The sequence below is a fragment of the Labrus bergylta genome, chromosome 3 (assembly GCF_963930695.1).
Source record: "Labrus bergylta chromosome 3, fLabBer1.1, whole genome shotgun sequence".
In the NCBI taxonomy this organism is placed as follows: Eukaryota; Metazoa; Chordata; class Actinopteri; order Labriformes; family Labridae; genus Labrus; species Labrus bergylta.
In genome coordinates, this window is record NC_089197.1 from 17,681,106 (window position 1) to 17,703,414 (window position 22,309).

At 39.4% G+C, this 22,309-nt stretch overlaps 1 protein-coding gene across 2 annotated transcripts; it reads right to left on the reverse strand.

Moving 5' to 3' along the window:
* Window positions 1–207: 207 nt before the first annotated feature.
* Window positions 208–14,263, reverse strand: tpp2 (tripeptidyl peptidase 2). 2 transcript variants are annotated; one of them, XM_020635878.3, is made up of 29 exons: window positions 14,011–14,263; window positions 13,057–13,185; window positions 12,741–12,836; window positions 12,320–12,424; window positions 12,041–12,165; window positions 11,758–11,921; window positions 11,462–11,616; window positions 11,298–11,374; window positions 11,081–11,208; window positions 10,682–10,930; window positions 10,479–10,594; window positions 9,757–9,928; window positions 9,496–9,653; window positions 9,335–9,411; window positions 9,126–9,232; window positions 8,601–8,755; window positions 8,377–8,493; window positions 8,168–8,268; window positions 7,978–8,074; window positions 7,754–7,891; window positions 7,409–7,653; window positions 6,964–7,042; window positions 5,030–5,068; window positions 4,459–4,610; window positions 4,247–4,343; window positions 3,995–4,125; window positions 3,206–3,449; window positions 1,850–1,969; window positions 208–1,751 (listed from the first exon to the last, which is right to left on the reverse strand). In XM_020635878.3, exons 1-29 carry the CDS (start codon window positions 14,173–14,175, stop codon window positions 1,662–1,664), a joined length of 3,828 nt encoding a protein of 1,275 aa, XP_020491534.1. In that variant the 5' UTR covers window positions 14,176–14,263; the 3' UTR covers window positions 208–1,661. The 2 variants fall into 2 exon arrangements, with proteins under 2 accessions (XP_020491534.1, XP_020491535.1); XM_020635879.3 differs by lacking the exon at window positions 5,030–5,068.
* Window positions 14,264–22,309: the final 8,046 nt, after the last annotated feature.

Consider the following 22,309-nt stretch of genomic DNA (forward strand, 5'->3'; position numbering starts at 1 on the left):
CTCTTTAATTACTTTTTTTTAATTCTTTGACTTACTTTTTCACTGTGAACATCAAGTCTGCACTCAGTTTTGTAACGGGTAATATTTTGGAGGGTACAGGGTTAAAGGTTTTCAACTGCTCTGTATTGACTCAAATCAATATGGTTCTAAAAACTGCAAAGTCCTTTAAAGTAACCGTAAAGGAAGAAAAACAAAACAAGGTCATGCTTAAACCCTCTAAATGCTTTTCATTTCAGTTCAGCCCATGTGCACAAAATATGCTCACAAGTACACATGAAGACATTCATAAATCACACACACACACACACACACACTCGAAACAAAAAGAAAAAGAAGTGGATATCGTCAGAATTGTTTTTGGGATTAAAAATCTTCTAAATCGAACAAATTAAAATCTGCTTCCAAATAAAACCATATGTTTCCTTACTCACTAGAAGACATGCATATATGCAAAATACATCACTTAGAATAATATTTGTATTATATACCTATTGCATCTCAATATGTTTTGTTACGTGTGTATGTACAGTAGTTTATGACACTGTGTACAAATGCAACATTTGAAATGCTGCAGAAAAACATCAAGCACTGTGAACATTTTACAATGAAGCCTCTAACACCGCCCACAACTGCATCTGTTTTATTCAGTGAGGTCCGTTGAATGGACATCAGATGTTCTGCTCAATGACCTGCAGCATGATGTGGGTGGCCAACACCTCTGCAGGTAAGTAGAAGCAACAACCAATAAGTGTTTTTTTGCTTCTACATACCTGCTAAGTCAAAGACTTCCTGCATGCAGGACACGGACGCATCATACAGCAGGTATGAGCTTTGAAACATCCGATGCCAAAAGCTGATGGGAGAAATGACTGCAAACTGACTGTACTGATTCTGCTGCTGTCAGTGGCATCAGGTAAGGTAAATATAGAAAGGCACCTCAACACTGATTTGAGTATAAGTCAGAGCCTAAATAGACAAGACGAGACAAAATCTTAGTTTAACCAACTATGCCTGTGTGTGTAAAAATCAAAATATAAAGAATAACAAGATATAAAAGTCTGTCCGAGACTCCCTGGTAACTCGGATCATGATAACTCAGGTAGACATAATGAGAAAATTCTCATCTTCAGATCACGATGGCCTGTTAAAAGAGTTTCTAATAGAGTAGATGAGAGTCTCAGTTCTTATGGTTTGCTTGGGATGCATCCTTGGGAGTTTATACTGGCCCTTTTACAGTATTTACACAAGAGAAGAGCTTCAGGGTATCATATTTGTATGATATGGATGGAGTCTAGACAGCGGAGGGTGGCAGCTTGGGAAAGCTTCCGAAAATTTGAAAATGACATCCAAACAAAGGAGAACACCCAACTGAGAAAACAAAAAGAGATCACAAAGCCTTGGCAGGAGTTTTGAGCACTAAATAAGACGTTCAATGAGACATTAACACACATGACAAACATGACCCCTCCAGCTGTGGGGAGTGGACGCATCAAAACATTTACACTAAGCATTATCCGTCATTTTGGTGCATCTAAATGTGAAAATCCAGATGTGTAGACCATGTGAACCTGAGGGACATGACGTTGAAGTTACCATTTCATGGACCATGTATTGCCACACTGCTCATGCATGTATGTGTGTACGTGTGTGTGTGTGTGTGCCTAGAAAGGCGTGTATTCTGCAGGGTACATGACTGGGAGCCAGTTCTCACTGAAGGTGGCGCAGTGTGTCCATCTGAGGTGACGCATAAGCTAGAAAACACAACAAACAGGATTTTATTCAAAGGAAATGTTAAGCAGACATTTAGAAAACAATGTTGAATAGATATCAGCAATCACTGCTCTCATACCTGGATGCAGTTCCTCATGTTCTCTTTAGTTGGCTTCTCCTCCACCATCTTTGAGGCGTATTTTAAGGCTCGGCCGTACATTTTGTTCACAAGAGCGTGTTTGTATGAAAACATCAACACCTGAGTGGAGACCAAAGACAATAGATTCACCCAATTATTCTTGTGTGGCTAGTGCTATGGAGACAGTTCAAAGAGAAATCACATAAATACGTGATATATACTATACAAACTTCATAATGTTGTAACTCGTCTAAGATGACCTAATGACCGGTAATAGCATTTGATAAAAACAGAGGGGGGCAAAAATCACAAACTAAATGGCTATCAGTGTAGAAGTCTGGTATTTGACATTTTCTAATCGTAATCAGAAACCATGAAAAACCAAAACCGAACAAGAATAGTCCATAAAGCTGAAGCATCTGTCTCTGCAGGGAAACACAATGTTGCACCACATGTCATGTTCCCTAATTATGATGAACATGGGCACAATATTAGATCGTTGAGTCTCACACACAACATCCTACTTGGATCTTTTTTTGCAACAAATCTGTATGAATTTGAAGACAAAAAAAAAAGTGCAACAACAAATGAACTTGTTTATTCCTCTTTAAGTGGTGCATGCTTGAGGCTCCAACAGCCAGCTGGTTTAGGAAATCAATTAACCTCTTTCAAAATTATATCAAAAAACTAAACATTAAAAAAAAATAATTGAGACGACCCTGGTGTTGTTCCGCTTTGTCTGCATTCTTGTGCACTGATCTTGGGTGTGCCTGTTACTGTAGGTTGAGTGAAGCCGAGGGACGTCAGGCTGATGCAGCACACCGGCTCACTTGCACTTAAGGAGGCTGAAAACCCTCCACACTCTCTCTCATTCACAACATGTGACAGGCCAGGGAAGGAGACACACATTCTTCTCCTGGAATCTTTCGGTTTTTACTTTTGACACACACCCCACTGACAAAACAGATTTACACGATTTTCTTCATTGCTTGATTATATGGCCAAAATAGCACATTAACTGAGAAGTTTTTGTGAGCTTCCTTGTTACAAATAGGAGCTCATTTGAAACAATTATTTTAGACTGGTGGTTTCAGCTTGAACAAGCACCTGTAAAAGTGCCAGAGATTGTCTAGAGAAGCCATCTAGTACTGAGAGACAAGACTATTACATTGTTTATTTTGGTGTGCACAGGATCTTTTGACTATAATGAAATATGAAACCTCCAGCCTCACTCATTCATTCATGTCACATGGCTACATCATCACATTAGAATACTTGAAATGTTTGACTTACCTGTTATTCTTTACACTTCTAAATTTACTAAATGTTCCCTTGTTTCTGAAAAAACATGCTCACCTTAGAGTCAGTCAGCTCCGCCCACTTCTGCACCTCCCAGAATGTATCCATCAGGGCTTTAGCCACATTTTGTAGGGAGTCATCAGAGCTACTGGCCACCTGTTCCACCACCTCTTCGTCTGCTGTCTGTCCTGTTGCCACGGCGCCATCCTGCGGTGCAGGGGGCAGCACGAGCTGGTCAGCCAGAGAGCAACCTTTCCTGCACAGGGCGTCTAGTAGAGATGATTTCTGCTTCTCCATGTCACTGAAAGAAACACATTTAAGGAAGGTCGGATTAAGGCATCAGCTGGTTTTTAAATACTACTGTGTTTGAGTGCTTGTGAAATAGATTGTGTTACCATTTTAAAGGACAGAAGGTTAAGCTTTAATGCCACAGAGAGGAGACACAGTCAGCAAACCAGCTTGCAACTGTCAGTTACACAGCAATATTAATTACAAGTCTGCTAACGTTTGCTTCAATGAGCTACTGGCTACATCTAAGTAACACTGTCCTGTAATGAGACAGGATATTTCTTCTTTACACATTGATGCACTTACTTTGAAGCAGCTACTGTATCTATCACTTGATTTTCTATGTTTGATACATTCATACCTAACTACATGATATTCACTATTCTTCGATATCAAAAAGAGTCACATGTTTAATTTGTTTTTTGTGGTTGCGGGGATGTACTATTTCTGTGGTCAACCCACTTTGTCTCCAGCTCTCTTATACATCAGTTGTTTTTTCCTTGGTTGAGCATTCTGACATGAACTACAACTAAAAAAAAAAAATGTTTGGTGGCATACGTTTTGATGGAAGCAGCATCCGGCCGGGGGTCTGTCTTCATGGTGAGGTACACAGCTAAGGCTGTCTGGTCGATTTGTGAGATGACGATGTCGGCTGCTGAGGCCACTTCCCTGAGTCGTTTCACACGCTCCTGTGGACAAACAGGAGAAAAAGACATTAGAGTGAGAAGACATCATTGCAATGTTGTGACTCCAGCAAAATAATGACTGCTCCTGGAGGTCAATTCTGTCAGAGGGGAAGTGTGCCTTTACCTTTTCAGAGTCCAGCTGGTGCAGTCGTTGCACGTGCAGCGGAAGGTAATCAGAATAGTTCTCCCTCAGTTCTTCATAGATGGAGCTGGAGTCCAGTCTGAAAGGCAAAGGAGGGGGGGGGGGGGGGGGATGTAAGACGGTTGAGAAAGAATTCAAAGAATATGGCAAAGAGAGCTGTGTGCTGCTGAGAAAACAACATGAACAACTCTCACTTTGTCATCCACTGGATCTTCAAGTCTCTCATTGCTTCTGCAAACTCGTCCTTCACTTCTTTCTCTTTGTCTCCCTCCTTGTCCTTCTCCTTCCCTCCGTTCTTTGTTTTGTTGGGAGCAGGAATCAAATGGTACACGACTGGAACAATATCCTGTATGAACACACAAAAACTAATTTGGTTAAAAACTATTTATTTACTTTGAATCAGCATCTTACATTCTAGTCTTCTTCCTCAAATACTGTTCCCCATGGTTCCTCCCTTTTGTTAGCTTTATTTTAACCACTTAAAATATGTGCTTTTTTTTTTTAAACACAAAGTTATACAAGTTTAAAGTAGTGTTAATTGAGGTTCATATATATTAGTAATCTAACTGACCACCAGAACACTTCCTGCTCTACATCAGAATAAACAGTGATGAGGAGTTTTGCATATTTTCAGACAGAAATACTGACATGCTCTGACGTTGATTACACATGTTTAGCATATCCCATATCCCCAAAAAGCCACTTTCTTGATGGTGGGGGAGCAGTGGACGCTCTGTTGTACAGTGGTTCTAGCTCATCCAGTACCTTTTTAAACTTTCCTTGTCGTTTTGCAGAGGCCTGCCCCTGGTGGTCAGAATAACACACAGTAAGGAAGAGACAACACAAACACACCAAAAAGGATACTTCTGTTCTGTCGCTTCATTTTTCATCCTCACTGAGGTATAATTCACCTGATGTCACACTTAAATAAATGATTCAGTGGTTAACAATGGTGTCATTGTTTTTTGGCCAACTCAGATCAACTCAGGTTCTTTGGTTTACATCCAACAAAATCAGATTCCAATATCTGCTCTCCCAAGAGGCTAAAGCATTTTCTCTCAGTACCATGAACTACGGTAAAATAACAAAACAATTATTTTTTTTATCCACAATTCAAAACAATACACAGGCCAACAGGAATGCAAAATCTCAAACAAAACAAAAAAGAGTTTTGCGTCAAAGCAGCAGGGTCAGCAAGTTCATCAGAAAGACACAAGAAATCAGTCAAATCAAAAGGTACTAAGACGTATGTGTGAATGAGAAGCACCTGCAACCCACGAGGAGAGTATGAATAAGCACCAGACATTAAATATGTTCCATTATACAAAATAACAGAGAAGCATCAGGTGAGCACAACAGTTTTATATCACCGTCAAAGAAGTATTTCATTCAAGTTAAAAGGTATAGTATGTAGAATTGTATGACAATGTTTACATTCAAGTATATCTAAATTAATGGAAAATGGACCACAGTAAGCCTATGTTATACAGATTTTTTTGTTGAGCACTTACATTACCTCAAATATTTCCATCAGTTATCAATATATATAGCTGTAACGGGACGTGTCTTCATGGCAGTCGCCATTTAAGACACAAAATGTTTATTGTTGCCATGGAAACATCAGATGTTAAGTCAAACACCGCTGCATAAGGAAGCGTGAGCTGCTATTGAAAGCTGACGTACTGCTGCTGTGTGCACTGCTGTGATAAAAACGTCAAGGTAAATTATATTTGGAAACATCGTCAGTAAACATGTTGTTTTCCTCAGGTCTGTTTCGCCCATTCGTATTGACTAATGACATCATGTATCAAGCAGCCACCTGGGATTAAAGCTAACTTGTGAGAGATGCTGCTGGGATGGAAAGCATTCCTGTCCAGCCTTGAATGTTTGGTCACTTTATTTTGTGCAATTGACTTCCCTCTGAAGACCACACATGAAGAATCAGGGCTTGGTACCAAAACTGGGAATACATTTTTTGTTACTTCCAAGTTTGTCTGCAGCACGAAGTGTACAAATGTAACAGTTTAATTCGTCTTATTTTATAAAATGTTCCTCTTGTTCCGACACCAAGGTTTTTTTTAATCCTTGGCTTTCTGTTTTGTTTTAGGGAAAACATGCTGAAAAGGGTGTTCCGATTTTTGAGGTTTTATCTACAGTAAGGATCTTTTTGGTGTCAGCACAAAAAAAAAAAGGCTTAACATTGGCTTCATTAACCAAGCAGTAATATTCAGTACTGCTGAACAAAGATCATCTGAAGCAAAGTGAATCAATTGTATTGTGAATAAATAACAATAACTTAATTTGACCAACAGCACACATTTAGGCGTTATGGAATAATGGATTAAAATATGTCGCCATGCAGCATCAGAAAATACAGCAGCCACTTTCAGAAGCAGCGGACCAGATGCAGCGCATCTCTGAAGATGATGAGTGAGTGATAAAAATACGCCGAAAACAGAATACAGAAAAGTTAAAATCATCAGATTATTGGTCTGTGATCCTGTACTGCAGGATCTCAGGTACTTAGACATTAATGACTGTGTTTCAGATTTTGACGAGGTCGGATTAAAGAGTTAATGCACATGTGTTTAAGTCCCTGATGAATCAGAGGATTGATAACTATCATCACTTTAGATCCTGAGGATTAGGATTGATAAATTAAGAGATATAAAGGAATAAAAAAAAATAAGGCCACTCACTGCTTTCTTGCCATACTCGCTCTTGGGGACAACCAGAGAGCCTGAAAGATAACATCCTGGGCTCGTCCCCTTTGGGATCCTGGAAACAGGGAAAAACAAAAGGGAGAAAGGCGGCAACAGAGTTAATAAGGGCGGAAAGATTAAACTAAATTTGATTAAAATTCTATTCAGGAAATTGGACTGAAAACTGCAGGAATTGAGTGATTAACCATTTAAAACCTCTTAAATAAATCCATGGCTATTTTGACAGTTAACCAATCAAAGTCCTCTTTTTTTTTTTAAAAGCAGAATTGTCAGATGTAATCTTCTTTAAAGGAATTATTTTCTGTTCTTGTTTCACTTCTGAATATATTAGTTCGATCCCAATAATATGGTTCATTTCATAATATGCTGTTCTATATGACCATACAGTACACGAGAAACGTCCCTTGATAAATTCACTTACTTGTCATCTGGCAAAGATGTGACGTAGAAGGGCTGCGCGGCGCCCGGGCACAAGGTGACAGAGTTTGCCTTCTTCTTGGCCATGAGGGCCGCACGGTGCGTCTCGTACACGTCCAGACCGAGTGTGGTGGACAGACGGTGAGAAACTACAAACGGTAGGTCCTTAAGGCGCTCTAACTCACTAGACTGCTCGTGACGGACCTGCAGACGCACAGTGAAGTCGCCCTTTTCCAGCTTCAGAGAATACTAGAGACGGAAAAGAGAAAGAGGGAAGAAGGGACTGATTAAAAACAACAGATATGAGCGATCACATGGAATATGTTTGGGGCAAACTCTCAATGTGTACCTGGTGTGGGTAGGCGTCTCCCGAACCCAGTAGCCTCTTGTTCTGATCAAACAGCATCCAGAGCTGACTGTCAAACTCAGACTCATACAGTAGCTCACACAGCATGGGACAGCTGGGCGTAACCTCTCCACTCTTGGGCTAAAGACAGTTTCAAAAGGAAGATTACACAAACATACAAATAGTAAAAGAATAAGTGTCTTGATCTCATGTTCAGTTCAAAGTACCTGGTGAAAGTTGTAGGTGAGAACAATCTCGTAGAGTTGTCTGTTATTAGGCAAAACATCTCTCAATCCAAGAGCTTTTATCTTTGAACTGACAGGCCTAAAACAACAACAACAACAGGGAACAGGAAATGAAATGCCAGGATGTGGAGCAATGATACATGTGTGTGTGTGTAATTGTTTGTGCGGTTACCTGAGAGGCTGAACCCAAGACTTGAGGGTGATAGTGGGGGACACCTCTTCGTACCTCAGAGGTGACGACACTTCAAAATTAGTTACTCCCTCTGAGGCATGCTGGGTAGACACAAATGAGGGTCAGAAAAATAAGAAACTGATTGTTTCTGAGGTTTACGCTTTTCATTTTTTTCTGGTTAAATATCCATGTATGTGTGCTCTTCTTACAATGTGCAGGGGTGAAGGGGAAGTGTTGAGTCCATGGAACGAGATGCTGTAGTCCACAGTGACGTCACCAAGGCTCGCCCACCAGCGTGCGATGCATAACTCTACTATCCTACCTGACTGGAGAGGAGATAAAAGAAGCAAAAAAAATAAAAAAAATGAACCCACCATTTGACATTTATGTACATGAAATGTTGTGTATACGTATAAATGAAGTGTGTGTGTACCAGCACAGGGAACGCCTCAGTTAACGAGCCTCTTTCTAACAGTGAAGAGAACTTGTAGAACTCATTCGCTCTGTACGCTTTCTGTTTGACCAGGTGCACCGCGTGGAGGACGAATTTCGATGACACATCTCCTGAATGAGAGGTCAGAGTGATCTCTGTAGGAGGGAGACGGGGAGAGGGAGGTGGAGGAGCAGGAAAACAACAAGGTGAGAGGATGTTGTGGTGGAAAGCAAGAGGTGAAAAAAGAATGCGGGGGAGACAAAAAGCAGAAGAAGTGATGCCTTTAAGATGAAAAAGCAACCATCTATTTCTTTATATTGCAGATGGATTTTCATATTTACCCATGCTACTGTATATTAGACTTTTTTTTTTTTTTTTTATACATTTTCTACAAGAAATCTATTTGACAGAAACCCTTTCAAACTCAATTAAGAGTAGAATAATTGAATGTCAAAAGCCAAGCATTATTCTCTTGTTTCAACAAAACTCTTTGACTTCATTACACACACACACAGAAACACTGACCTGCCCAGGAGGCTCCTTGAGGAACAGTGAGGAAGTGGCGTCTGATCTGGCCTGGTCTGAAGTGGACGTCTGTGAAACACAACTCCTGATTCCGACTATCTGTCACTCTGTTGGATCAGAGAGAGAGAGAGAGAGAGAGAGAGAGCTAGCTGTGAGACACACATAAACCTTTAATTGGAGGTAAAATGTGGTTTTATGGAAACACTTACTTTGCGGGAATAATAACTGTGATTGGAACTCTGAATAGAGGGCCACAGGTCGGAGCCGATGTGTCATAGCCGCACACCTTAAACAAAATAAACAGGTTTACATTGATAAGACTCAGAAGCAGGGACAATATTTTCCTACACTTTAATTTCCCTGCCATTACCTCTGTGTAGTGCACTCCTTCTCTCAGTCCCACAGGATCGATGCGGACATTGACGTGACGACATTGGTTCATCAGCTCCAGGTGGGAGGGGCACTGAACCCACGGGGCGGCACATGTGAGAGCCAAGTGTAGCTGCAAGGAGATTCGCTCAGAGTTTCCTGTGATGGACGTAACAAAAATATAATTATTGTAAAACTAAAAACACTTTTATAAAATGTTTTTTTTTTTTTTTTTTTATGTGTAACTAACTATGACTAATACCTGTGTTCTCTGGGAAGATAGGTTCGATTCCTACTCCATGGTCTGAGGGTGAAAGAATTTGGGCTGGGTCCCTGAGGTAGATGCCTTTCTGTGCTCCTACGCTTATTGAGAAGCCAAGATTGCTTGTGGGTAAAGAGGCATGTTGAGTGAGGTAGTCTAAGGCCTTGTCAACCTGAGAGGGACACAGAAATGTTGATTTCAATAACAGTAAAATAACTTTCTAAGCCCCTTTAAAAGACACAAAATGTAAAGGTTCATATTATTTTTCCATATATTTTTAGATTTCCTTAGGTACATATTACAAGTTAAGACACTTAAAATGAACTATAACAGTTCTGGAGTTTGTAGTAAAGTAACTGCAATATTATTTCAGAATTGTGGATGTCTTCACTACGTTATAGTTTTGTGTAGTTTTAGGTATAGTGAAGTTTAAGAATGAATGAGAAATTCAAGTTCAGTAACTCAAAACAATACATCGGTGAATTAATTGATGGGTGGTAATTAGGAGAGGTGCAACGGATCACAAATATTACCTACAGACATTTTAAAAATCTTTTTCTTGCATGAACACTTCACATACACTCACTGTTCATATAGCGAATGTGTGTGTGTCACTGGATCAGATCATGGACAAGCTGTGATCCGCCTCACCGATAACACCAAGTAATATACAACAACTGAGAAAGGGAGTGTATTCCCTGCTGCATCTGTAGTCAATCTACCTGGATTATTCCATGGCCCTGAGCAAACACCTCAATGTCATCGACCTTCAGAGCTGTGTTTTCAAGCGCTCTCCTCACGGCAGGAACAGAGGGAGGGATCCCATTCTGCTTCAGTCCTTTACAAACAAATAAGCATCAGTCCCACATTTCTTTCAGTGCTACATATTGCTATGTGGACTTTCAGTCTGTGTCCGTGGAGTCACCTGAGAGGATAAGTGCGATGCCTCCGCAGGCGTTAGGCGATGACATGGATGTGCCGTTCATCAGCTGGGTCCCACGAAGAGTCCAGTTGGGTACAGATGCAATGGCACCTCCAGGGGCACTAATGCTGACCCCCAGGGCCCCATCTGTGCTGGGGCCCCTGGACGACCAGGTGTACTGGTTAGGAGGCAGCTTCTCTCTCAGGGAATACTCTGCCACCATCATGTCCGGAGTCACATACGCTCCAACTCCTAATGACATAAGACAGGAGGAATTATGGGAAAAAGTTAGCAAAACTTGTGCTTTTTCACACATCGGGTGTATGAGGTTTTAATGTGTTGTTGAATAGTAAGTACTTTGTCAGAGGGGTTCAAAAACATTGGATATGTCAGTGTGTGTACCTATAACACTGTTGGTGGTTCCCCCCGGGCAGCCAACCGTGGAAAGGCAGGGGCCGTTATTTCCTGCACTTGAAACAAACATCACATTGTGCTTCTGCACAGCCTCTGTGATCACCTCGCAAATCCTCCTGGAACCAACAAATAAGACAAAATGATGTAACCATATGTGCGACATAAAATGAACCCACACAAACACACCCCTTGATTAAATACTTACCCGGAATTGGGCCAGTGTGTAGCTTCCCCATAGCTATAATTCACCAGGTCACACTTGTAGTTTATGACTTCAATCATCTTTGAGTGGCAAAAGAAATGAAAGAAATTGAATAAAAGTTGTACACAAAATACTAATCTTTAATTGACACAGTTTGGTAAACATACAGCACGGATGAGTCCTGTGCCAGTTTCCATGGTGCTGAGACGGGTGTCTCCAATCTTCAGCGCCAGGATTTGGGCACCAGGCGCCACACCGTTGCGCTCAGGTTCCTCTGGGAAGTAACCTGCTGCAATGCTTGCCACGTGTGTCCCATGAGCCCCTTTAAATACACATAAGGAAGGTTACTCTGGAAAATGCACTGCATATTTCAAATTACCCTGTCTTAACACTCTGTTACACTGAACATTTCGGGTTAGATATGAATCATATAAAAAGGCGTGCTTGCTTCAGGATATATTACCTCCACTGGTGACGATGCAGAGAGTGTTTCCCTCATCGTAAATATTGACAGAGTAGTTAAGCATCTCAGCATTTCCTAACGTGGCATACTCTTGAGACTCTCTGTAAGATGTCAGCACAGTGCACTGGGACAGATCTCCACACTCTGAAGTGTCAACCACAGCCCTTTAGAGTTTAAAAAAAAACAAAACATGACAGATATTGTGAGGAACAGATTAAAGTATTGTGGGTATTGAAGAGAAAAGGTAGAAAAAAAAAAGAGGAAAATATATAGTATTGCTTACTTCCAACTGACGCCGTCATCCCAAAGTACACAGTCATAAACAGGACCAGGATCACTGTACTTCTTTTCTAGTGATGCCAGCAGCTCTGACTGACTCTGCAGCTCTTCTTTCTGCAACTTCTCCATCTGAAGGAGAAGAAGTAGTGTAAAGGAATTACGTGAGGTGGAGAAAGGCGAAAAAAGGCAAGGTATCAGAGTAAGGAAATGCAACATTATAGTGACTATGAACTGCGCATAAACACTGGCAGGTGTACAAAGGAATCATTTTTTAAGGTCTGACCTGTGAGGGTGTTGGATGAGAGAGGTCAAACTCTTCTGTTTTGCGTGAAACCTCAGCCATTGCCGCTCTGTGTGGTGGGTCCCACATCTTTTCCTTTCGTTCTTTCTAGTAGGCCAAAGTAGGAATGTCAGCAAAAAGTATTGAAAAGGCAGGCACACTCACACATTTCCCCATTACACATCAAAAATCCAAAAACAAACATTTGTCTGTGTTTACTAATCTATAATAAAGTTAAGTGTTGCCGCTGCAATAGGGAGCACATACAACCACAAGTGAGTCTCAAAGACTGACGTTTTTCTCAGCCAGTCCCAAACATCTAGCGCTGCACTAACCACCAGAGCCCTCAGGTCTTTTCACATAGAGTTGCAAACTCAAACCCATTATGCACACACAGTACAGTAATAATGTCAGGTCTTCCCACCTGTATTCTTTCTTTGAGTGCCTTAGGGAAAAATTCATAGCCATTTTTAACTCCAATGCGATACTTCCCTGATGGATTGACCCAGGCAGGAGGAATCTGGAAGACATCAAAATAACACTGTATGAGTCAAATATGATGAAAAATCCTTAAAAGTTCAAGTTCACTTCGGTATGGTTAGTTATTTTCAGACTTGGAATAGGTCAACAAAAATAAAATAAGTCACAGCACATCCACACATTATTGGACCTATCATAGCATATATCTTTGTCACGGCTGTTTTTCAGTGAGTCTTAAAATCACAAAGGTGTCTACAGACCTTCAGTATTCTTCCAGAGAGGCCAGTGATTGTCCCATCTTTGGGTTCTGCCAACGTGGTCATATTCACATCACCGCTGCCCGTTGTATCAATGATGTCAATGATCTTTGGCTTCCCTTCTGTTGTAACCTAAAAGAAGAAAATCAGAAAATAATTCAGAAAATCAGGCCCCCAAAAAAGGGTTGCAAACCACACTACCAGTAACATGTGGTTGAGGAGAATCATTAACATTAAATAAAACCTTTCATTTGAAATCTTAACCTTGATCTGCGTTACATGTAAACCATTCTCCAAGTGACTTGCCAAAGCAATATTTGTATCCACAAAGTGAGGAGGACTGGTTAAAACTCTGCCCTTATAAGCACAACTGAAGCAACATGAGAAGTGGTAGGAACATAATTGTTTACCTCAATTTAGGCTTATGGTGGGCCAAGCCATGTAACTCAGACATGTTTATAAATTGTATTAAAAACTCGAGTTATGAAAACCTGTGTAGCTCACTAGAGTCCAGTGTGACTTAACAAAACATAAACTAAAGGCTCCTGACAGTAAACTAACTTACCTACATTTATAAAAGTTAGTTTAATCGCTGTTTATTTGGTCGCAGCAGCAGAACTCTGCTCAAAAAACCTAATTGGACAAAATGTTCATGCGGAAAAACTGGAGGAAATTTGAAGCGTACAAATTCTGGCACACAGGCTAACCAGGCTAAAGGTAAATCATTTAGTAGTAAATAAGTCCAGCACCGACTCGCGATGTAACGACCGGAGAAAATACCTCACAACATTTCGTTTTTGTTTATTTGATTGTCACTACAGCTGTCGATCCAATTGTTATAGTATTTCTGCTGTGTGTCCATTCACCAGCGCTAGCATGTTAGCTCCTCGCCGCTGGGTGACTGGGCCTCAAAGCTAACTAGCTCAAAGCTAGCGAGAGGCAGCCGGTAAGATTTACCTGCATGCCGGGGGCCCCGGGATCCACGCCGGTGTCGAGGATAGCGATAAGCACTCCTCGGCCATCGTACTCGGGGAACCGGGTGAGATAAGACGAGGCACCGGTTTCTTTCTTGGGGAGCAGCCCGTGAAAGGGGAACGGCTCTTCAATTGAATGAGCAGCCATGACAAAAAAGAGCGACAATGAAAACAAAGCAGCGAAATGGGGAAGAGAGAGCAGGACGGTGGGAGAGACGTGAGCTGTTTAAAGGGGCAGTGCGGGTCCCACTGTAAGGGTTACTCAACAGGCCTGAAACATAATGTCTCATAATGTTTTAACTATCCAATATATATGGGTACACTGTGGAAGCCCATTCCCGCCAGTTAAAAAATTAAAATAATAAAGTCATAATAATGAGATAAAAAGTCAGAATTATGAGATAAAAAGTCATAGTAATGAGATAAGTCAAAACAATGAGATAAAAAGTCAAAATTAAGAGATAAAAAGTCATAATAATGAGATAAGTCAAAATTATGAGCTATAAAGTCATAATAATGAGAAAAAAAGTCAAAATTATGAGATAAAAAGTCATAATAATGAGATAAGTCAAAACAATGAGATAAAAAGTCAAAATTAAGAGATAAAAAGTCATAATAATGAGATAAGTCAAAACAATGAGATAAAAAGTCAATATTAAGAGCTAAAAAGTCATAATAATGAGATAAGTCAAAACAATGAGATAAAAAGTCAAAATTAAGAGCTAAAAAGTCATAATAATCAGATGAAAAGTCAAAATTATGAGATAAAAAGTCAAAATTATGAGATAAAAAGTCAAAATTATGAGATAAGTCAAAATTATGAGATGAAAAGTCAAAATAATGAGATAAGTCAAAATAATGAGATAAAAAGTCAAAATTATGAGATATAAAGTCATAATAATGAGATAAAAAGTCATAATAATGAGATAAGTCAAAATTATGAGATAAAAAGTCAAAATAATGAGATAAAAAGTCATAACAATGAGATAAGTCAAAATAATGAGATAAAATGTCAAAATTATGAGATATAAAGTCATAATAATGAGATAAAAAGTCAAAACAATGAGATAAAAAGTCAAAATTATGAGATAAAAAGTCATAATAATGAGATAAGTCAAAATTGTGAGATAAAAAGTCAAAATTCTGAGATAAAAAGTCATAATAATGAGATCAGTCAAAATAATGAGATAAAAGTCAAAATTATGAGATATAAAGTCAAAAGTATGATACTTTATTATTTTAATTTTTTTTTTTTTTACTGGCGGAAATGGGCTTCTATAGTATACATAGGCATATAGACAATATGATTAAAGTTTGAGAACATGTCGCAATAAGTGATGTTTGAAGACATTTAATAGAAGCCACAATTAGTTTGACTTTTGGGGCTTTTGGGCCAGATTTAGTCTGTCAATATATGGGCTGTTTCATCAATAATCATGATTTGAGCTTTTTGCTGTCTCTTAACTCTAAGAAGAAAAAAGAAAATATCAAAAAGTCTTGAGAATCATCAGGAGATGCAAAACCCATTTTTCCATTTCTAATCTTCTTTTTATGAAATGAAGAGCTATGGAGGTCAATGTTTGCTTTATTTGTCATTGCTTTACCTTCTGGGGAAAATACTTAATAAGGACATTGACTACGAACATGTACGTTTACTATGAGTTGTATTCTGTCTTATTGTTGCGTTTTGACATTACAGTTCTCCTATTAACCAGGATCTGAGTATGCCGACATAATTTTGTACCCTTTCATGTACCAGGTACCAGCATGGTCTGGAATGACAAAGCCCCTTCAAGTTCTTGAAGCCAAGGCTGTAACTTAAAAAAAAAAATCTGTTGAAATACACAAAGCTGAGCAGAGTGTATTGCCATGATTCCTCCAAAAAAAAATGTTTACCTGCAAACAGCACTTACTGCTTCTTCAAAAGGAAATAGCTCTTTTTCTTACACAGGGGCATGGGGTCATGACCGGGTCATTTTATAAAACTGCTTGTCACAAATCTGAAGTCTGATAGGAAAAGTCTCCAGCAGGATTTTCCCCAAATTGGCTTTACAGACATAAATCCCAACTAAATTTAGGAATCCTATGTTACCTTACTTCATCCTATCTTATCTCAAGATAAGCCTCTCACTTCCACCTGCTGACATGTTGCAGGTTGCATAAAAGCAATAAAACAACAGCTATTCGGATTAAAGAAGTTAGCTTACACCACCTGGAAGAAAAGTGAACGGTAGGACGGCAAAGAGGTTTTAAAGACTTTGTTGTACAGAAGCTTGTGTAATACCACATTTACAACACATAGTCTGACATTTAAATTGGGGTAGAACTATTGATAATGGCTTTTCTCCTTAATCAGACCCTTATCTTAACCACAATGGTTAACAAACACTGATCAAATCTGCAAGTTTGGAAGCTCCTATAATGCCACAATGCCTATTTCTAGGCATATAATAATTAATTCTTTATGTGAGACCGTTAAACTACATTTTTACCATGCAAAACTGGAGTGCTAGTTTACCCCCATCCATTTAATTATAGTACGTTCACTGGCTGATATTTGCACACCAGGTGGTGCTATAGTACTAAAAGTTGTGTGAGATTTTGTGCTCTGTTCTCTGGCTCCTATAGCCAAGTTAAGTAAACTGATCTACAACTGAAAATATATTCATTTTGTACCCTAATCAGGGGCAAAATAAACATAGAGGACACCGATGTTCAGAGTTAACTAAAACAAATAAATCCTCATGCAAACATCTTCAGGTCCTTGCTGTATGAGGGGAAAATGCATTTATTCCACCTGGCCTTATATCCTTTGGAGTAAAATCTTGTATCTTTCTGTTTGGTGTTGTTGTTCATGCTTAGGTGGTTTAAATGGTTACCTGCTGCCTCAAGAGATTAAAAGTCTCTTAGATTCCAAACTCTGTAGGAACAATAAAGCAAAGAAACATAAGCGAGAGAGTTTTCTTCGTGTCAACATGGTTTACACACTTCAGTTACATGTGTGATTTGATGGTTTGGGACTTTATCTGCTGGATGTAAACAGTCTGTAAACTCACTTTTCAGGTCAGCTGTACTTCTGCTGTTTATGTAGTCTGGGATTAGCTTTTATTATTATTTACATAACAGGTTTCCAATGACCACTGTCCTGCATTAAAAAAGAAGATGAATCTGACTCGATGTTTGAAAGATATAAGGAAGTATAAGCCTATATCTGTATGTGATGACTATTCATTTGTCTTTAACCACACTACCAGCACGATTTGTTTTTATTTTCTGTTTTTTGTTTCCTGCTTATGTGAATTGGCTAAACCATAAGCTATGTTTTCACCTATAGATAAAAATTAAAGTTGCATCGCTGTTCTTTCCACTGACCGAATCATGCATTCCTCTGACATTTCATTCATGCGCCATCCATAGAGAGATTTTTACTCATTTTTTTCACCCCCATAATACCAGGATTAACTCTGCACTCGTCATTCACCATCTGTTCAACTCAGCACTGTCTGTCTCACATATAAGTCCATACACATACAGTACAGTATGTGCACTGTATGTTACAGTGTGTGCATGTACAAAAAAAAAAGTGCAGGCTGCAGTAAGGAGGGTTAGTCGTAAATGAACAGTTATTTTTGAGTGTGCCAACGCCCTCAAACGCTGCACTGGTGGCTGCTTTGTGTGTCATGAAACAACAGTGAGCATCCTTTCACTAATCTGCTTAGAATCAGCATCTGCCGTCTCTTCCTCTTTCTTTCAGTGGCCCCGCATTCTCACGCATTCAAACATATGCTGCACAAAAACACAGTTTGATGCCATGCTGATTCTTTCACTCAAATTTGTATGTCCTTGTTCACCTTTTTTTTGGTCTCAAGATAAATTTGACCTTCAAAGTGAGTGTGGGAGCTTTACTGTGTTTCGCTGTTCGACACAGGCTTGTGGTTTACCACAAGGCGTAGTCGCTGTAGCTTAACTGAAATAAAAGCCTGTCATAAATGTGTTTGAAGCATAATTTCCCCTATAATACAGTGCATACAGCTACACAAAACGGCTTTCTCCTCCTTCCACTTTAGCTTGTAGATATGGTACTAATTTGGCTGGTATGTTAAGATAGTGTCAACCTGTGACTCTTGCATCGTAGTCAGGTGACTGATGTTACATGTGTTCATGCAAAGTTACAGTCAGGAGGAGAGCCCTTCATTTACCTGTTAGGTTAAACCAGCTTGAAATGAAGTTAGAGCTCATATCTATCATCTTGCTGCACCAACAGTACAGGATGCGGCCTAAAATAATGGACCAGTATTGTATTTCTCTTCGGTCTGACCAAGTGTTGCTCCAAAAGAAACTTGACTTGGTCGATTATTTGTTCAACATGGGTAATACCATGGTTGTTATCTATGAAAATACCCACACAGTTTTTCAAAGTCAAAGTCATAGTCAAAGACACGCAAAGCAGTATCTGTATGCATTATGTGAAGTATAGACGCACTTTCAGTCAGTAGTCTTTAACAGTCAAATACAACTACAGTCCATCCATTCATAAATGTAAATGTAGAAAATCTACACATTGTGTTATACTTCCAAAAGAATCATGAAAGTGGCTGTGACATTTTTCATAAACATATTGTGGACAGAGGAAGAAAGGATGTGATGACATTTCTTCACAAAGGATTACAGACAAACAGACTCTGCAAGTTTCTTGTTTTGGCATTGGCTATGGCCCACAGTAGCCTGTGTTCAATATATTTTAAAATACAGTGTATTTTTTATTGATCAACAAATAAAGATTCCAGGTGAACATATTTGAATTACATGCAACCCCACCTGAGGTCGGGACCCCAAGGTTGGGAAAGCCTGACTTAAGTGAAAGTACCAGACCAACAACCAAAAAACAGTCCTGCAGGGGCGCTGGTGGCGCAGTGGGTAGTGCGGTCCTCCAAGCAGACGGCCCAGTTTGAATCCGACCTGTGGCCCCCTCCTGCGTGTCGTTCCCCGCTCTCTCTCTCTCCCTTATTTCCAACTCTATCCACTGTCCTGTCTCTACAATAGATGCACAAAAGCTCAAAAATGAATCTTTAAAAAAAAAAGTCCTGCATTCAAATCCCTAGCTGCACAAAAGTGTGAGGAACTGGAGAAGATGTATAATGTAAGTAGGCTTACTGACATTTTCTGGTTTGAACTTCTTTACATTCAGGTACAGCCCCCTGCATATGCAAGAAGAGAAAACATGTTCTGCAGACCTCTACACCTATTTAAATGAAACCATGTGAGAGGGAGAGGGAAATGTGTGGTTAGTAGAACTGCTAACAACACAAACATCTTACATCAGGCACCAACTGGAAACTTCTTGGTAAGCTGCCCAAAAGCCATAAAGTTTGGGGAAAACAGGATTGAACTAAAGTAAAAGGGCATTGACAATGGGAATAAGTTAAGTACTAAAGGAAAGGTATTGAGTTACCTTTCAGCACAGATGGTCTGATTCTGAAAAGTAGAATCCAAAGCTGTTGGAAAAATGTAGAACATGAAAAAAATGCAACCTTCCTCCTTAAATTAATAGTTTTTATATTTGTTAAAGGACAACCCAGTGGAAAAACTCTTGCCAGTACAATTTACTCAAATGTAAGTTCAAGTGCAGTTATTGAGAAACTCTAGTGGATTGTTTAACTTTCACTTGTTGCAGCTTTGTGGTGGCTTTAGTCTCCTTTCATAAAGCTCAAATAAGCCAACATTAGCGACGAGACATGCAGTCTAATTAGATTTAGAGCTGTTCTGAAGAAGTCACGGCTAATCTGAACACCTTGGCTGGTAGCAGAATCCCTGCAGTTAACCGTCACTACTGATAGACAGACTGTTCTTTAGCCCCACATCTCTGCAGGGTTGGGCTCGGCCAGCTGGGTTTGTGGAGTGTCCCTAACCAGAGTCAGTCTATTTAGAGGAATGTGGTCATCGTGATGTAAGTGGTGTGGCTTGATGGGTTCAACTGTGTGGGCTGCTAATAACCCCTGTGTCTGAAACACCTGAATGGATCCTTAATCCTGTCCAAGCAAACCTCACAGGCCAGGCCAGCACCTGATCTATTCTTCTATGTGTCACAAATAGCCCAAGTCTCAGAGTCCACAAGGAAATGGGGACCAATTATTCTTATCAGGTTATTGCTGTCTTGTTTTCTGCAGCCCTTAAAAACTCTTTTACCTCAGCCCTGGAGGTTATGTTTACTTCAGCTTCTTTATTGTTCTGCCTGTTACCAAGCTAGTGTGACAAAACTTAGGTGGCGGTCATAAAATAGCCTTTTAAGTTGAATCTTATCTATTTAAATCTGATAGACTTTACACTTAAAAAAAACTATTTATTGCTCAGTAATTTTGACGTACACTATTTGCAGAGAACAAAAAAAAGTAGCTGTTTAACTTACCTACATTCAAAAATGGTAAGTTAGTGTTTATGTTTATGCAGACTGGGACTCATTTTTCGGTAACCTGCCACTTGTTTCAACACCGAGTACATCTTGCTTTGTGAAATGTAGCAGTCAATACTGTTTGGATCCATGCCATGGCTGATTTCTGTCTCTCTGTGTGAAAGCTTAAAATTCCTTGTCATTTTTGTAAAGCATACTACTGTACACCATGTCTTCAGAACCATGTCAATGTGGTGGTTTAAAGGGGAGTAAGGCTAAACTCTATTGTTTGCAGTGTGCAAAGTTCAGTTCGCAAGGAATAGAAATATATCATCCATAGAAATAACAGTGTAAAAGCAGTGTTGTTCCTTTTTTGCATCTTAAGTATATTTGATTTGGGAAACAATCTTGGGAGATCCAGAGTCAGACTGGTGCTGCTGCATGAGGGGCCCTTTAAGGGGGAAAAACATTTCAACTCAGTGGACAGCCACATGTGATGCAGATGGAGGGAACAAATAAAATGCTTATCAATAGGAGCATGTTGAGCTAGCTTTTCCCACGACTTATATTTCTAAAATCATTCAACAATGTGAGACTAGATCTTGTCAATTCACAGTCTAGCCGTCCTCATGACGTTTGAGCTCTTTTATGAGGGGTTGTAAATGCCTAAAGAAAAACACCATGTATGAGGGGTGATTAATGACGAAAAGTATCGAATTCGGCCTGTGGCTCCGCCTATCATTCCCAAATCTCTCTCCCTGGTCTCCTAATCTATCCACCGTCCCAATAAATTAAGTCAAATATTGTAGAGGCCACATGTGATGCCATGCCAACAAGATAGGAGATAGGAGTCACTTGTGTCTGTAACTTTGATGACCCCTTAGCATTTAACATACATTCTGTAAACTTTTATTTAATTGAGAAATGGGTACATGCATATTCGTCATATACTCAAAAGTGATGATCATATAAAAAAAGGAAAATAAAAATATTTTTGCAACCAGTGAGTGAGATAAGTGCCTGGAAAAAAAGAGGCTTTTCTCTATCAGAGAGGCTCCAGATAAGTATGGCTATTTCAGTAATCACAGTGTATGTGTTAAAAGGAAATGTGAATGCATGGAGTTGAATCAGCTTTATTGGTAAAATGTACTGTGCATATATTTGTATCAGAGGAGGCGGATAATAATAATAATAATAAGATATTTCTCAGTTTAATTTCCAGTTTCACAAGGAGGCAAAGAATAAAGTAGGGTCAGAAAATATACTACGTCAGTCAAATTGTAACATTACAAAGTCTGTCTTGCTCTTGGAGGTGATGTTGGTTTTTCAAGATAACATGATGTCCACATAACGCTGGCCTTGTTGTTAGTTTCCCTAATAATGTTAATGGTTGATTATAATCAAAATGGGTAATGTAGGATTGGGGGATGGAAACACGAGTTGGAACAGAGGCTTAACACATTCAGACTTTGGACTTTTTGACAGGGTGATGGTGGTAATTTAGATAGATAGATATAGAGATAGATAGATATTTGTGTGCAAGGGAACAGTACTAGAATCTTTTTTTTAATGTTTTATTTTATAAAAGGTCCCATTGATATACAAGTTCTGGTCAATATGTGCAGCTAGACAATAAAAAAAATAAATTGAGCATACTGGGCTGATCAAACATTATGACCTCAGTCATTTCAACAGATAAAAGCCATTCAAAGATCTTGAGGCGGCGTTCAATCTCAGAGCATTTATGAGATGTAAACCTAACTAAATTAAAACTTGCACTTTTGGTATGTAGACTAAGTGAATTATGTTAAACTTCATTATACTCTTATATGTCTGGGGCAGAGGGGAGGACTCTGGCAAGTCATCGGTTTTTCTTAATGACACCACTTCCTCC